The 16206-nt window shown below is 40.4% G+C and overlaps 1 protein-coding gene across 1 annotated transcript; it reads left to right on the forward strand.

The window, feature by feature from the left end:
* The first annotated feature begins 1226 nt into the window (after positions 1-1226).
* On the forward strand, positions 1227-16021 carry LOC132557016 (protein shisa-5-like). Its single transcript, XM_060221515.1, has 4 exons — positions 1227-1281; positions 10224-10386; positions 14886-15043; positions 15666-16021. The coding sequence occupies exons 1-4, from the start codon at positions 1227-1229 to the stop codon at positions 16019-16021; spliced, it is 732 nt and encodes a 243-aa protein (XP_060077498.1).
* Positions 16022-16206: the final 185 nt, after the last annotated feature.

Consider the following 16206-nt stretch of genomic DNA (forward strand, 5'->3'; position numbering starts at 1 on the left):
ATAGGTAAAATCTGGATTGGCTCAATGGATGAAAAATACAGTCTCTTTATCACGTATTCCCAGAGCGTACGTGGACGTTTAAGGGCTAATGGAGGCACGTCGGTGTTGCCAGTGTTGTTCTAGTATATAATTATATATATGTACTAGGATGGTGGGATTTAGTCCTAGGTTAAAGTTGTGAACTAAGAACATTATTTCTCTGAAAAGTGGAATTTGGACATGTTGTTGGTGATTCGGAAGAGTCAGCGTTTTCTGTTCCATCGACGACATCCGCTATGTAAACTGTGATCAATCCAAAGGAAGTAATGTTAGGCTTACAGTCAGTATTTCCGAACCTTCGATATAATTTTTTAATGAATATAAGATCAATTATGTAATGTTGGACACGCGTCGCGCACAGAACATGCGCATTTAATTGCTAAAGATATTTTTAAAATTGAGGATAAATGATCGATGTTACTTGAGCTGTCCTGTTATTGATTACGTACGTAAACACCACGAGGCAAACTTATTAACAGTCCACAAAGGCCACACAGCGTGGAGATAGAACGCTGGAAATGGGAGATGAATTTCTGTTACAAGCTGATATCACTTTTCTGCACTTTATTAGATCGAATAGGTGAAATTGCAGTTATGTATGTGGGATTCATACTGTTTCTGCGTATTAAAAGTTTCTGAGGGATTTCGAATATTCAATTCTATCAAGTTTTAGTAAAAGGTCTCATTTTTACCGGATTAATGTCCATAGATTATTTATAAGGTATAACGTGGTCCTGACCACAACGAGTTTAAGCCCAGAGAGAGATGTCTCCGGTTTTAGAGGCAGTTAAATGCTGTGTACTTACTGTTTTTACCCTATCTATATTGTAATTCTAAATTTGTCTTTAATGTAATATTAATTTTGTGTGATTTGTACGATATTGAACACGAATTTCTGTCAAGTCAATGCAACAATGTACAGGAAATGAAACTCGAGATAATTTAAAGTTGGTACTGGTGGGACTGACAATAACCTTTCTGTCTGGTGACAGAGCAATACCTGTGTGATCGATAGACTACATAAATAGCTGGCTGTATTAAGTCGACTACATCGGGTATATACTCAAAGAGTACCTGTGTACAGGGTCGACACAATATCAGGTTGACGTCATTTTATCAATAGATCTAACATAAGGTATTTTACTGTACCTGGCGAAGAAACAAGTACAGATTGGACAGCCATTATGATGGATTACTACACCGGACTTTTGTTTGTCCTAACTCTGCTGTTACAGTTTCGGGGTAAGCTGATAAGTTGTAGATTGTGTTCTGTCTGGCAATTTCACTGGTCAGATAATTGTTATAAAATGGACGCAATGTGTTGATAGACATTTAATTCCTGTGGTCTGTGTTGGGGTGGTAGTATGTACGTTCCATACTGTGGTCTGTTTTGGGGTGATAGCATGTACGTTCCATATCTGTGGACTGTGTTGGGGTGATAGTATGTACGTTCCATACCTGTGGTCTGTGTTGGGGTGATAGCATGTACGTTCCATACCTGTGGTCTGTGTTGGGGTGATAGTATGTACGTTCCATACCTGTGGTCTGTGTTGGGGTGATAGTATGTATGTTCCATACTCCTGGTCTGTGTTGGGATGATAGTATGTACGTTCCATACCCCTGGTCTGTTTTGGGGTGATAGCATGTACGTTCCATACCTGTGGTCTGTGTTGGGGTGATAGTATGTACGTTCCATACCCCTGGTCTGTGTTGGGGTGATAGTATGTACGTTCCATACCTGTGGTCTGTGTAGGGGTGGTAGTATGTACATTCCATACCTGTGGTCTGTGTTGGGGTGATAGTATGTACGTTCCATACCTGTGGTCTGTGTTGGGGTGATAGCATGTACGTTCCATACCTGTGGTCTGTGTTGGGGTGATAGTATGTACGTTCCATACCTGTGGTCTGTGTTGGGGTGATAGTATGTACGTTCCATACTCCTGGTCTGTGTTGGGGTGGTAGTATGTACGTTCCATACCCCTGGTCTGTTTTGGGGTGATAGCATGTACGTTCCATATCTGTGGACTGTGTTGGGGTGATAGTATGTACGTTCCATACCCCTGGTCTGTGTTGGGGTGATAGTATGTACGTTCCATACCTGTGGTCTGTGTAGGGGGTGATAGTATGTACATTCCATACCTTTGGTCTGTATTGGGGTGATAGTATGTACGTTCCATACCTGTGGTCCGTGTTGGGGTGATAGTATGTACGTTCCATACCTGTGGCCTGTGTTGGGGTGGTAGTACGTACGTTCCATACCTGTGGTCCGTGTTGGGGTGGTAGTATGTACGTTCCATACCTGTGGTCTGTGTTGGGGTGGTAGTATGTACGTTCCATACCTCTGTCTGTGTTGGGGTGATAATATGTACGTTCCATACCTGTGGTCTGTGTTGGGGTGATAGTATGTACGTTCCATACCTGTGGTCTGTTTTGGGGTGATAGCATGTACGTTCCATACCTGTGGTCTGTGTTGGGGTGATAGTATGTACGTTCCATACCCCTGGTCTGTTTTGGGGTGATAGCATGTACGTTCCATACCTGTGGTCTGTGTTGGGGTGATAGTATGTACATTCCATACCCCTGGTCTGTGTTGGGGGTGATAGTATGTACGTTCCATATCTGTGGTCTGTGTTGGGGTGATAGTATGTACGTTCCATACCACTGGTCTGTGTTGCGGTGATAGCATGTACGTTCCATACCTGTGGTCTGTGTTAGGGTGATAGTATGTACGTTCCATACCTGTGGTCTGTGTTGGGATGATAGTATGTACGTTCCATACCTGTGGTTTGTGTTGGGGTGATAGTATGTACGTTCCATACCTCTGTCTGTGTTGGGGTGATAGTATGTACATTCCATACCTGTGGTCTGTGTTTGGGTGGTAGTATGTACGTTCCATACCCCTGGTCTGTGTTGGGGTGATAGCATGTACGTTCCATACCTGTGGTCTGTGTTGGGGTGATAGTATGTACGTTCCATACCCCTGGTCTGTTTTGGGGTGATAGTATGTACGTTCCATACCTGTGGTCTGTGTTGGGGTGATAGTATGTACGTTCCATACCTGTGGTCTGTGTTGGGGTGATAGTATGTACGTTCCATACCTGTGGTCTGTGTTGGGGTGATAGTATGTACGTTCCATACCTGTGGTCTGTGTTGGGGTGGTAGTATGTACGTTACATACCCCTGGTTTGTGTTGGGTGGTAGTATGTACGTTCCATACCTGTGGTTTGTGTTGGGGTGATAGTATGTACGTTCCATACCTCTGTCTGTGTTGGGGTGATAGTATGTACGTTCCAAACCTCTGTTTGTGTTGTGGTGATAGCATGTACGTTCCATACCTGTGGTCTGTGTTGGGGTGATAGTATGTACGTTCCATACCTGTGGTTTGTGTTGGGGTGATAGTATGTACGTTCCATACCTCTGTCTGTGTTGGGGTGATAGTATGTACGTTCCAAACCTCTGTTTGTGTTGTGGTGATAGCATGTACGTTCCATACCTGTGGTCTGTGTTGGGGTGATAGTACGTTCCATACCTGTGGTCTGTGTTGGGGTGATAGTATGTACGTTCCATACCTGTGGTCTGTGTTGGGGTGATAGTATGTACGTTCCATACCTGTGGTCTGTGTTGGGGTGATAGTATGTACGTTCCATACCTGTGGTCTGTGTTGGGGTGATAGTATGTACGTTCCATACCTGTGGTCTGTGTTGGGGTGATAGTATGTACGTTCCATACCTGTGGTCTGTGTTGGGGTGATAGTATGTACGTTCCATACCTGTGTTGGGGTGGTCTGTGTTGGGGTGATAGTATGTACGTTCCATACCTGTGGTCTGTGTTGGGGTGATAGTATGTACGTTCCATACCTGTGGTCTGTGTTGGGGTGATAGCATGTACGTTCCATACCTGTGGTCTGTGTTGGGGTGATAGTATGTACGTTCCATACCTGTGGTCTGTGTTGGGGTGATAGTATGTACGTTCCATACCTGTGGTCTGTGTTGGGGGTGATAGTATGTACGTTCCACGTTCCATACCTGTGGTCTGTGTTGGGGTGATAGTATGTACGTTCCAAACCTCTGTTTGTGTTGTGGTGATAGCATGTACGTTCCATACCTGTGGTCTGTGTTGGGGTGATAGTATGTATGTTCCATACCTGTGGTCTGTGTTGGGGTGATAGTATGTACGTTCCATACCCCTGGTCTGTGTTGGGATGATAGCATGTACGTTCCATACCTGTGGTCTGTGTTGGGGTGATAGTATGTACGTTCCATACCCCTGGTCTGTTTTGGGGTGATAGTATGTACGTTCCATACCTGTGGTCTGTGTTGGGGTGATAGTATGTTCCATACTGTGTTGGGGTGATAGTATGTTCCATACCTGTGGTCTGTGTTGGGGTGTATGTACATGTGTTGTTCCATACCTGTGGTCTGTGTTGGGGTGTTATTATGTTCTTTCCTTACCTCTGTCTGTGTTGGGGTGATACTATGTACGTTCCATACCTGTGGTCTGTGTTGGGGTGATAGTATGTACGTTCCATACCTGTGGTCTGTGTTGGGGTGATAGTATGTACGTTCCATACCTGTGGTCTGTGTTGGGGTGATAGTATGTACGTTCCATACCTCTGGTCTGTGTTGGGGTGATAGTATGTACGTTCCATAACCCTGGTCTGTGTTGGGGTGATAGTATGTACGTTCCATACCTGTGGTCTGTGTTGGGGTGATAGTATGTACGTTCCATACCTGTGGTCCGTGTTGGGGTGATAGTATGTACGTTCCATACCTGTGGGCTGTGTTGGGGTGGTAGTAGGTACGTTGGGGTGTTAGTATGTACGTTCCATACCTGTGGTCTGTGTTGGGGTGATACGTTCCATACCTGTGGTCTGTGTTGGGGTGCATGTACGTTCCATACCTGTGGTCTGTGTTGGGGTGATAGTATGTACGTTCCATACCTGTGGTCTGTGTTGGGGTGATAGTATGTACGTTCCATACCTGTGGTCTGTGTTGGGGTGATAGTATGTACGTTCCATACCTGTGGTCTGTGTTGGGGTGTTAGTATGTACTTTCCATACCTGTGGTCTGTGTTGGGGTGATAGTATGTACGTTCCATACCTGTGGTCTGTGTTGTGTTGTGGTCTGTGTGGTAGTATGTACGTTCCATACCTGTGGTCTGTGTTGGGGGTGATAGTATGTACGTTCCATACCTGTGGTCTGTGTTGGGGTGGTAGTATGTACGTTCCATACCTGTGGTCTGTGTTGGGGGTGATAGTATGTACGTTCCATACCTGTGGTCTGTGTTGGGGTGGTAGTATGTACGTTCCATACCCTAGTATGTACGTTCCATACCTGTGGTTTGTGTTGGGTGATAGTATGTACGTTCCATACCTCTGTCTGTGTTGGGGTGATAGTATGTACATTCCATACCTGTGGTCTGTGTTTGGGTGGTAGTATGTACGTTCCATACCTGTGGTCTGTGTTGGGATGCATACCTGTGGTCTGTGTTTGGGTGGTAGTATGTACGTTCCATACATCTGTCTGTGTTGTGGTGATAGTATGTACGTTCCATACCTGTGGTCTGTGTTGGGGGTGATAGTATGTACGTTCCATACCTGTGGTCTGTGTTGGGGTGATAGTATGTACGTTCCATACCTGTGGTCTGTGTTGGGGTGATAGTATGTACGTTCCATACCTGTGGTCTGTGTTGGGGTGATAGTATGTACGTTCCATACCTGTGGTCTGTGTTGGGGTGATAGTATGTACGTTCCATCTGTGGTCATACCTGTGGTCTGTGTTGGGGTGATAGAATGTACGTTCCATACCTGTGGTCTGTGTTGGGATGATAGAATGTACGTTCCATACCGTGTGGTCTGTGTTGTGGTGATAGTATGTACGTTCCATACCTGTGGTCTGTGTTGTGGTGATAGTATGTACGTTCCATACCTGTGGTCTGTGTTGGGGGTGATAGTATGTACGTTCCATACCTGTGGTCTGTGTTTGGGTGATAGTATGTACGTTCCATACCTGTGGTCTGTGTTGGGGGTGATAGTATGTACGTTCCATACCTGTGGTCTGTGTTGGGGTGATAGTATGTACGTTCCATACCTGTGGTCTGTGTTGGGGTGATAGTATGTACGTTCCATACCTGTGGTCTGTGTTGGGGTGATAGTATGTACGTTCCATACCTGTGGTCTGTGTTAGGGTGATAGTATGTACGTTCCATACCTGTGGTCTGTGTTGGGATGATAGTATGTACGTTCCATACCTGTGGTCTGTGTTGGGGTGATAGTATGTACGTTCCATACCTGTGGTCTGTGTTGGGGTGATAGTATGTACGTTCCATACCTGTGGTCTGTGTTGGGGTGATAGTATGTACGTTCCATACCTGTGGTCTGTGTTGGGGTGATAGTATGTACGTTCCATACCCCTGGTCTGTGTTGGGGTGATAGTATGTACGTTCCATACCCCTGGTCTGTGTTGGGGGTGATAGTATGTACGTTCCATACCTGTGGTCTGTGTTGGGGTGATAGTATGTACGTTCCATACCTGTGGTCTGTGTAGGGGTGGTAGTATGTACATTCCATACCTGTGGTCTGTGTTGGGGTGATAGTATGTACGTTCCATACCACTGGTCTGTGTTGGGGTGGTAGTATGTACGTTCCATACCCCTGGTCTGTGTTAGGGTGGTAGTATGTACGTTCCATACCCCTGGTCTGTTTTGGGGTGATAGTATGTACGTTCCATACCTGTGGTCTGTTTTGGGGTGGTAGTATGTACGTTCCATACCTGTGGCCTGTGTTGGGGGTGATAATATGTACGTTCCATACCCCTGGTCTGTGTTGGGGTGATAGTATGTACGTTCCATACCTGTGGTCTTTGTTGGGGTGATAGTATGTACGTTCCATACCTGTGGTCTGTGTTGGGGTGATAGTATGTACGTTCCATACCCCTGGTCTGTGTTGGGGGTGATAGTATGTACATTCCATACCTGTGGTCTGTGTTGGGGGTGATAGTATGTACGTTTTCCTCCTTGTCTGTGATGAGATGATATTCCATGTTTTCAAATGATGGCGTTTGGACTTTGTCTTTCTCGACCAGTTTTGTTGGTGATATGTTGAGCTTTGTCGTGCACGGTATCGGTAAATAAGACACACACGCACACACACACACGCACACACACACACACACACACACACACACACACACACACACACACACGTGTTTTTCCCGTGGTAACACATCTCGTTTCACTCGTTTCAACATTCGATATACCTTAGTTTTCAAAGCCTTCCTTTTTCTCGTTGATTTGACACGGTTGTGATGTTTTAGGATACCGCCAATTTGTTAGCAAGTATCAATAGACACAAAGAGGACGCTGTATTGGAATGAATAAACGTAAAAAAATATTGTTTACACGTAGTGAAACCAGATCTGTCAGGAACGGATCCCTCAAACGAGTGTCCTTCATAAACACATACACAACTTTGAAAGAATGAAGATAAATAAGTCGTTTTGGAATCTCTTACGCAATGTTAATCGCGAACGTATACATATGTTATCAACAGATATCTGTACTGTATCTGTATGTATTGATCATATGAGAGAAAATAGTAGTTAAACTGTCTATTGAAACACACACCTTTTTCAAACAGATTATTCTTAGGTAGAAAATCTCTTTGTATGTAATTGCCCTGTATACGTTACACCACAGAAATGTTCCCGTATATCTATCGTGAAAGAAAGTGTACCTATAATATGCCTAAAACATCATGACGTCACAAGTTGCCATTAGTAACTTGGTATAAAGACAAGCACTACCGCCTAATAGGTATTGTGAAGAGCGGGTTTCGTTCTATGCATGAAACATTCATTGTATAGTTTTATTAAAGTCCACGAATCCAAGTAGATTAAAGGTCATTTTTTAGACCAGTCCTACACTTCCTGGTTTAAACAATGATATTTTACACCGAGTGGATATGTGATAAAAGACACACTAGTTGTAGAATCAGTGTACCCGAATCATCAATTAAACTGCATTATCGTCAGTGATATATGTAAATGAACACTTAGCACCACCTAAAAAAAAAAAAAACATATTAAAAAAAAAAAAATAATAAAAAATAAAAAATAAAAAAACTGAACATCCGTACAACTGTTGCACACTGATGCAGGCTTAATTTTTAACATTGTTAGGATAATGTTATCAAATTCAATGCCTAGATCTTGTTGGTATAGATGTGGAAGTGGGACTTACTAAGAAACAAGTTTTGAAGAGGTAAACAGGTGATACAGCTTGTACTTTAATCACTGTAGTGTTCAATAGCTATAGTTCAGAATAACAGGGGAAGTAACTCGTGCTTCCAATCTAGTTCAGTAGTAAGTGTCTGGTAAAAAAGAGTTATAGTTCTTTGTTAGGAGCCAGGGGTTGATTAAAAGAGCGGCCATTTAAGCTTACAGCAGAGCTGTCTTATTATGATTAGATTTAATTCGACACGACAATCAACTTTTGTGATGTTTTAAACTTTAAATTGTTACGGGTACTCGTTATTAAAAGTATAAATACATTGTATTTATCTTTGATGAAAATATACGCGACGAGGTTAAATAGTGTTTTATGAGACACTGAGAAAATTTTCGTTATTATCACTTGGCTTGAATTAATGTATTATAACCAAGGACATATGTTCCTTACATGTATGTTTTACATAATACACTGAATACAAAACACAGAGAAATAGGTAGATGTCTATTGTCTTCATTGCGTCATATATATGACCTACTCATACAAGGACACCCCGTGGTAACTCTACTATATGTGCACTTTAATGTACTTTGTGTATTTAATGAGCTCTTTAATTTGTTAAGTATAATTGCACCAATAAATATAGATATGTTAAGTCTTACACGTGATAAAATACAATTTATATCTAATGATGGCCTGGAGTAGTTCCTCCTTTTAAATAAATATCATTAACATATCTTCACAGATAGAGTCCTAGAAAATATAACATTTTAATTCCTGTGTATTTCTGAAATCCTAATTACATCATGGTTATTTATAGATTGATGACTTTATGAATCTCAGTAAAATACAAATCACCATGCAGTACTACGGGGAAAATACGTGAAACACCCATCTCTAAGAAATTTCACACTTTCGCGGAGTCAATTTATATCGTTAGGGGATTGAAAAATAAAAAAAATTTCCAATGTACGGGTATTTATTTGTTATACTTAAATAGACATTATATAAACAGACCAATCACTGGAAAGTTTTCTACCGAAAGAAATCTTCCACCTCCTTGGAAGCGAGATAGGTGAATCTCAACATAAGTGGAAATATAACTAAGTTAGCAATCACGATGCTTGCCGAATGTGTGGAACTTAAACATCTTTTCCCGATGATTGAGAGTACCCCATCTCACCAACGTGGGGGTTTCATATATATATATAATAAGGTATCATTAAACATAAGTTAACACAAAAATGAAATTTAATGTAATTTTCATATTCACATTGAGACAAAATTTGCTGTAAAACGTTTGAAGAGATTTTGACCTGTGAACAGTTACTACGCGGCTGAAAACATGGCGGCAACCTACAGTTGTCACTGTTGATGACACGAATCCCCTCGGAATGTCTAACGTATTAGCTCATCATTCAAAAGGTTCAGCTGGGGATTAGATTTGATCCCTGATACGGTTATTTGCGTTGTATTGTTTGCTGATTTTCATGGAAATGAACGTTACCATGGAAATGAAAGCCGTGTCACAAGTAAACAACCCCATCAGATGTTTGGGTTTTTGCACCGGGCTTTATGATTTGTCAGTTTTATCAGATGATTTGTGTTCTCTCTTTTCATTGGTGTAAATCTGCAAAACTAAAAATAACAAAAAGGAAAACGCGTTTTACCTGTCTAGGGTAAGAAAAATGTTGATCCAGTGAAAAACAAATTATATAAGATACTTAATATTTTTATACAATAATATTATTTTTTGATGATATTTCTTATAGGAAATGAACTATGTTTTATTGCGTTTACAATGGTATTTCCGCAATTGAATATAGACAAATTCTTTATTCTGTCGAGTCTAAATCACACGTATCATAGTTAAATATAAATATGTGAAGTTTACTGTAATGAAAATAGTTTTGTGCATATTGTCTTCATTTTGTCTTTGACATCATTTTTTTTTGCAGGTTATCTCTGTGGGAGCTCTTGTTACGAACGAGAGTACAACATCTTCTATGGAAATTACTACTACTCCTACTATGGTTACTGTAGTTACGGTTGCTGTGGTTACACGACCTCACGCTACTGTTGCTACGCGTATTATGACGCGTATACTTCTGTATCAATATCGTAAGTATAAGTATTACTTCAGAAACGACAAGTTTACTTCTGTTTCAGTGTCGAAGTATTACTCCACTAAATGGTTTCTCTACACTTGCTCAGTTTATTGAATGCAAGCCTTATAATATGTTGTCTTACTTTGATTACTGTGTGGTATATTAATGCAATATTCTTCTGCTAGGCACGAGCACCCTTGTGACTAATAAATGAGGAATACTGTTGGTATTTTTTTCTCACAACTTTTCATATTACGGTCGATATTGGTTGACAAGGGCTGATGTCCAAAGTAATTGTTATCTTATAATGAGCATAAATTGATTGAGTCTATGAGCCTTATCTAAGGCATCAAGCCTGACGACATTGGAGTGTTAATAAGGGAGACAAATATCATTATCACTATGTGATAAAGAACACACACCAGCAACTTGTTTTCGGTATCACAAAGAAGTCGTTTTTCCTGTTTCTCTAACCTATGGCGTTTGTATGTCACAGTGAACAGTTATAACACTATTCAGAGGAGGGAAAAAAGACCGACTGGACATGAATAATTACAGGGATATAACATTAGCATAAGTGATGCAAAAGCTTCTTGAGAAGATTTTGTATAGGCGAATAGTGAAGCGTTGTTCAAAAATTAAATTTCCGCACAAATTTCAACAAGGATTCCGGCCTCAATGTGGCAGAATAACAGCCGCCTTTACTGTTAAGGGGTCGATATGTCATTATCTGGAACGTAACTTTAAAGTTTTTGCAGCGTTTCTTGACAATGCAAAAGCCTTTAACAGCGTCTGGATACAGGGACTGCTGTACAAGGTATACCAATTAGGCTTTAACGGAAAATTCTGGAGGATACTAAAGGATTCGTTTCATGTAGTGACAGCTTGTGTATTATACAATGGACAAAAGAGTGAGGAGTACCCTATTGAACAAGGGGTCGGTCAGGGAAGGACTGTCTCTGCATGGCTATTCCTCGTCATGATTAATAACTTAGCAACTAAGTTAGAGGTAAGCGGTCTTGGACTCGGTATTCAAAATCCACACATCCCTTGTGTTTTCCTAGCAGACGATACCTTATTATTAACAGCTTCAATCCGGAATATACGATTGCAGTTAGACATTGTGCATGATTATGCAAAAACTTGGAGACTAAACTACAATTCATTAAAGTCAACATTGATGCAGTTTACATGTCGGAAACGTCTTCCAAAGGAACCAGGGTTTCAGTGTTGTTTAGGAAATACTCCAATACTCTGGGAAACATCAAAAGTATACGCGGGAATAACATTATGTTCCAACCTTAACCCGACAAGCATATCGTAAATTCGTGCGGAAAGGGGCGTGCAATTGTTAATAGCCTTATAAATATTGGGATGCACCAGGATGGCATCAACCCACAAAGTAGTTTAAGAATTTTCAACTCAGTTGTTCTTCCAGTTATGCTGTACGGATGTGAACTGTGGGCAGCACCAGTCAAGTCATCAATGGTAGAATTAGAACTTACGCAAAAATACGCCGCGAGGAGATATCAGGGTTTCAAAAAGACAACGCCATCAGCAATAACTACAAGGGCTCTTGGGCAAACAAATGTTTGGTGTGAGGTTGAAAAACGCAAACTATTTTTCTGGAATAAATTATGTAATGCTAGCAGTGAGTTCATTTGGAAAACCCTATTTATTGTTCGATTATGTAGCTTCGTGTTTGGACAATACACATCCCACAAAGCTAGTTTTATCAGAGATATATCGGAGACAATGCCAAAATTTGGTAACATTCGTTCTTTATGGAATTTGTATTTTCTTCTTTGAAATGCAGCGCGGGGCAATGGAAGCGTTTTATCAAGAACGTTACCGAAGTGTATTATTTCACTCAGTGGTGTAATAGGTGTGATAACAGTGTGTTTCTGGAACATTATAGACGTATACATCCTCATATAGGCGCGAATCCTCTATGAAAGCTTAGCTTAAAGTATCCAAAGCTGACATGGGCAATTGCTGAGTTTGTTAAGCTCTATTATAGGACAGTGACAGAGTGTGTAATTTGTAAACTATGTCAAAAATCAACAACAAACACTACAAAGCATTTTCTTATCCAATGCCCAGCCTTATTCAGTAGTAGAGATATGCAGTAAACAATTATGTCAAATTTGATTTGTTAGATGAAGACGATCAGTATTTGTTTCTACTAGGGAGCAGATGAATAATAGAGGTGGAAGACGATGAATGGGAGGATTGCATTGCTGGAGTCGCACGATGTGTGGGACACATGCTTTGTGAAGTAAACATTCTTCTTGCGAATTGACATATCTTAGATGACGTAACTGTTGACGTCAATATGTACATTACGTGTAAAACTGTCAATAATTGCAGTAATGACTGTATAATATATTGCCACTTAATTCCATTTATACCTTTATTCTATTGAAATTGTAAAATAGGACATGATATGTGATCTCTGTATGGAGGAAATAAAGAAACTGTCTGTCTGTCTGTCAACGCAGGATTCACCAAATATCGGTACATTGAAGGCAAACTGACAACGCAGGATTCACCAAATATAGGCCCATTGAAGGGAAACTGACAATGCAGGATTCACAAAATATCAGTACATTGAAGGCAAACAGACAATGCAGGACTCACCAAATATAGGTACATTGAAGGCAAACAGACAATGCAGGACTCACCAAATATCGGTACATTGAAGGCAAACTGACAACGCAGGATTCACCAAATATAGGCCCATTGAAGGCAAACTGACAACACAGGATTCACCAAATATCGGTCCATTGAAGGCAAACTGACAACGCAGGATTCACCAAATATCGGTACATTGAAGGCTAACTGACAACGCAGGATTTACCCAATATCGGTACATTGAAGGCAAACTGACAACGCAGGATTAACCAAATATAGGCCCATTGAAGGCAAACTGACAACGCAGGATTAACCAAATATAGGCCCATTGAAGGCAAACTGACAACGCAGGATTCACCAAATATCGGTACATTGAAGGCTAACTGACAACGCAGGATTTACCCAATATCGGTACATTGAAGACTAACAACGCAGTATTTACCAAATATAGGTCTATTGAAGGCAAACAAACAATGCAGGATTCACCAAATATAGGCCCATTGAAGGCAAACTGACAACACAGGATTCACCAAATATCGGTCCATTGAAGGCAAACTGACAACACAGGATTCACCAAATATCGGTACATTGAAGGCAAACTGACAACGCAGGATTCACCAAATATAGGCCCATTGAAGGCAAACTGACAACACAGGATTCACCAAATATCGGTACATTGAAGGCTAACACAAAATACAGGGTTCGACAGATACAGGTGTCTGGTGGCTGACTTACAACACAGAAATTGTTAGAAACCGATCTGTGAAGGCTAACATATAACACAGAATTTGGTTAACACATGTCAATAAAGGCTTTGGGAAAGTGTTAGACATCTACAATGATCTTATCAGGAAAAAATATTCTATTTCCCTACGCGATATGAAGTTGGACATGTTTAAAGGTCATTAGTAAACCTGGCGGTTGTAGTTCTGTCCGAACAACTTATGGTAAAGAATATGAAATAAAGTTGTAGTTCTGTCCGAACAACTTATGGTAAAGAATATGAAATAAAGTTGTAGTTCTGTCCGAACAACTTATGGTAAAGAATATGAAATAAAGTTGTAGTTCTGTCCGAACAACTTATGGAAAAGAATATGAAAAAAAGTTGTAGTTCTGTCCGAACAACTTATGGTAAAGAATATGAAATAAAGTTGTAGCTCTGTCCGAACAACTTATGGTAAAGAACATGAAATAAAGTTGTAGTTCTGTCCGAACAACTTATGGTAAAGAATATGAAATAAAGTTGTAGTTCTGTCCGAACAACTTATGGTAAAGAATATGAAATAAAGTTGTAGTTCTGTCCGAACAACTTATGGTAAAGAATATGAAATAAAGTTGTAGTTCTGTCCGAACAACTTATGGTAAAGAATATGAAATAAAGTTGTAGTTCTGTCCGAACAACTTATGGTAAAGAATATGAAATAAAGTTGTAGTTCTGTCCGAACAACTTATGGTAAAGAATATGAAATAAAGTTGTAGTTCTGTCCGAACAACTCATGGTAAAGAATATGAAATAAAGTTGTAGTTCTGTCCGAACAACTTATGGTAAAGAATATGAAAAAAAGTTGTAGTTCTGTCCGAACAACTTATGGTAAAGAATATGAAATAAAGTTGTAGTTCTGTCCGAACAACTTATGGTAAAGAATATGAAATAAAGTTGTAGTTCTGTCCGAACAACTTATGGTAAAAAACCTATAATAAAACCATCAGAATCAATTGTAAAGAATCTTAAAAGACAAATTACATATAGAAATGATGACGGTGAAGAGAGATCAAACAGTTTTCCATCCTAGATATATAATGATATGTGTTACCCTGTGTATCTGATTCTAATTTTGTTGTGTGTTATTCACTTGTATTTGTCTTGTTTCTTGACAGAGTTGGTGTAATCGTCGGAAGCATCATTGGTGGTCTCGTCTTCCTCGGCGTGCTGATAACGGTTGTGATTTGTTGTATCTGCAAATGTTCCGACCGAAAACCGAATCGTGGAGCTGTGGTAGCTCCAGCGACAGGAGGGACCCAAGGTGTCGCCATAGGTACGTCAGAAACTTGTCGTTTACTTTATTTAAGGTTGATCTACGACATTCCGGATCAACCAAACCCGTCAAAATTGTAATAAGTTTGAAAGTGGACGGTACTTCTATTTTAATATATACTTATCGAACATTTACATTCTTTGTAAGGAAGACAACTACCCACTGAGCGTAAGTTTTTTTTTGTTTTAAAACTGACAATACACTAGTCTGTACTTGCAGGTTTTTGAAATTAGAAAAGGGGTTGATGTGGTAGTTTCCTTATATGGTGGCATTTTGCTGAAGAGTTCACGAAATCATAGTATTACTAGACAACTGTAAAGTCTATTGTTTATGTATCAAATTTTCGCTGTTGATTGTTTCTTCTATAAATTAAGAAGCAGTCTTATGATTAACCCTTATTACTCTTAAACGTAAGTTATCTATTGTTTAAGGTTTTGATTAGTTTCGGAAGATAGCGGCATATATTACCTCTGGAGAATAACGATGATTAGTGTTTATTTGATTATTTAATCCTAAATTCTAATCATCCTAACATAACATATCATACCGTCATGGAATAGCAGTTGTGACAATTGTTACTTTACTTTATAACTATTTTGCGTAATCCTTTGTTTATACACAGTAAGCACTCACCTGAACATGCAGCCTCAACAGTACTACCAAATGCACAGTCGGCCAGCCCAAATAGTTCAACCTCCGGCCTACAACACTGGGCACATATCTGTGGCGTATCCACAACCGCAACCGCCAACGTGTCCCCCGCCAGCCTACCCTCCCCCACCGCCCGCTGAATGTCCACCTCCTCCGCCGGACTATCCTACCCCACCGCCCGCTGAATGTCCACCTCCTCCGCCTAACTATCATCCATCTGCGGCTGTGGAAGAACCTGAAACTCCAATGACACCTTTTGAAGTACCGGATCTCGCCCCATCTGGATTGAATAACGCTCCACCGGCATCAACACAAGTTACCCGATAGAACGCTGGCATTCTAGAACCAGATCTAATTATATATGTATTAGTCATGGGAATTTTCGGACGCAATATTCTCTTCTTCAAAGTCCCACAATATGTCCTGAGGTTGAAAAAAGCGAAATTGCATTTAACCTACATACAACGTTTTATCGGCAGCAAAACACACCGATGAAATTATTTACTTGGATT

The sequence above is a fragment of the Ylistrum balloti genome, unplaced genomic scaffold, assembly GCF_031769215.1.
Source record: "Ylistrum balloti isolate Yb309-2 unplaced genomic scaffold, AGI_CSIRO_Ybal_v1 Utg369566, whole genome shotgun sequence".
In the NCBI taxonomy this organism is placed as follows: Eukaryota; Metazoa; Mollusca; class Bivalvia; order Pectinida; family Pectinidae; genus Ylistrum; species Ylistrum balloti.

Coding starts and splice junctions, on each gene's coding strand:
- LOC132557016 (XM_060221515.1), top strand. CDS start 1,227: ATGGATTACTACACCGGACTTTTGTTTGTCCTAACTCTGCTGTTACAG. Junction 10,387..14,885: donor TATACTTCTGTATCAATATC/GTAAGTATAAGT, acceptor GTTTCTTGACAG/AGTTGGTGTAATCGTCGGAA. Junction 15,044..15,665: donor GACCCAAGGTGTCGCCATAG/GTACGTCAGAAA, acceptor GTTTATACACAG/TAAGCACTCACCTGAACATG.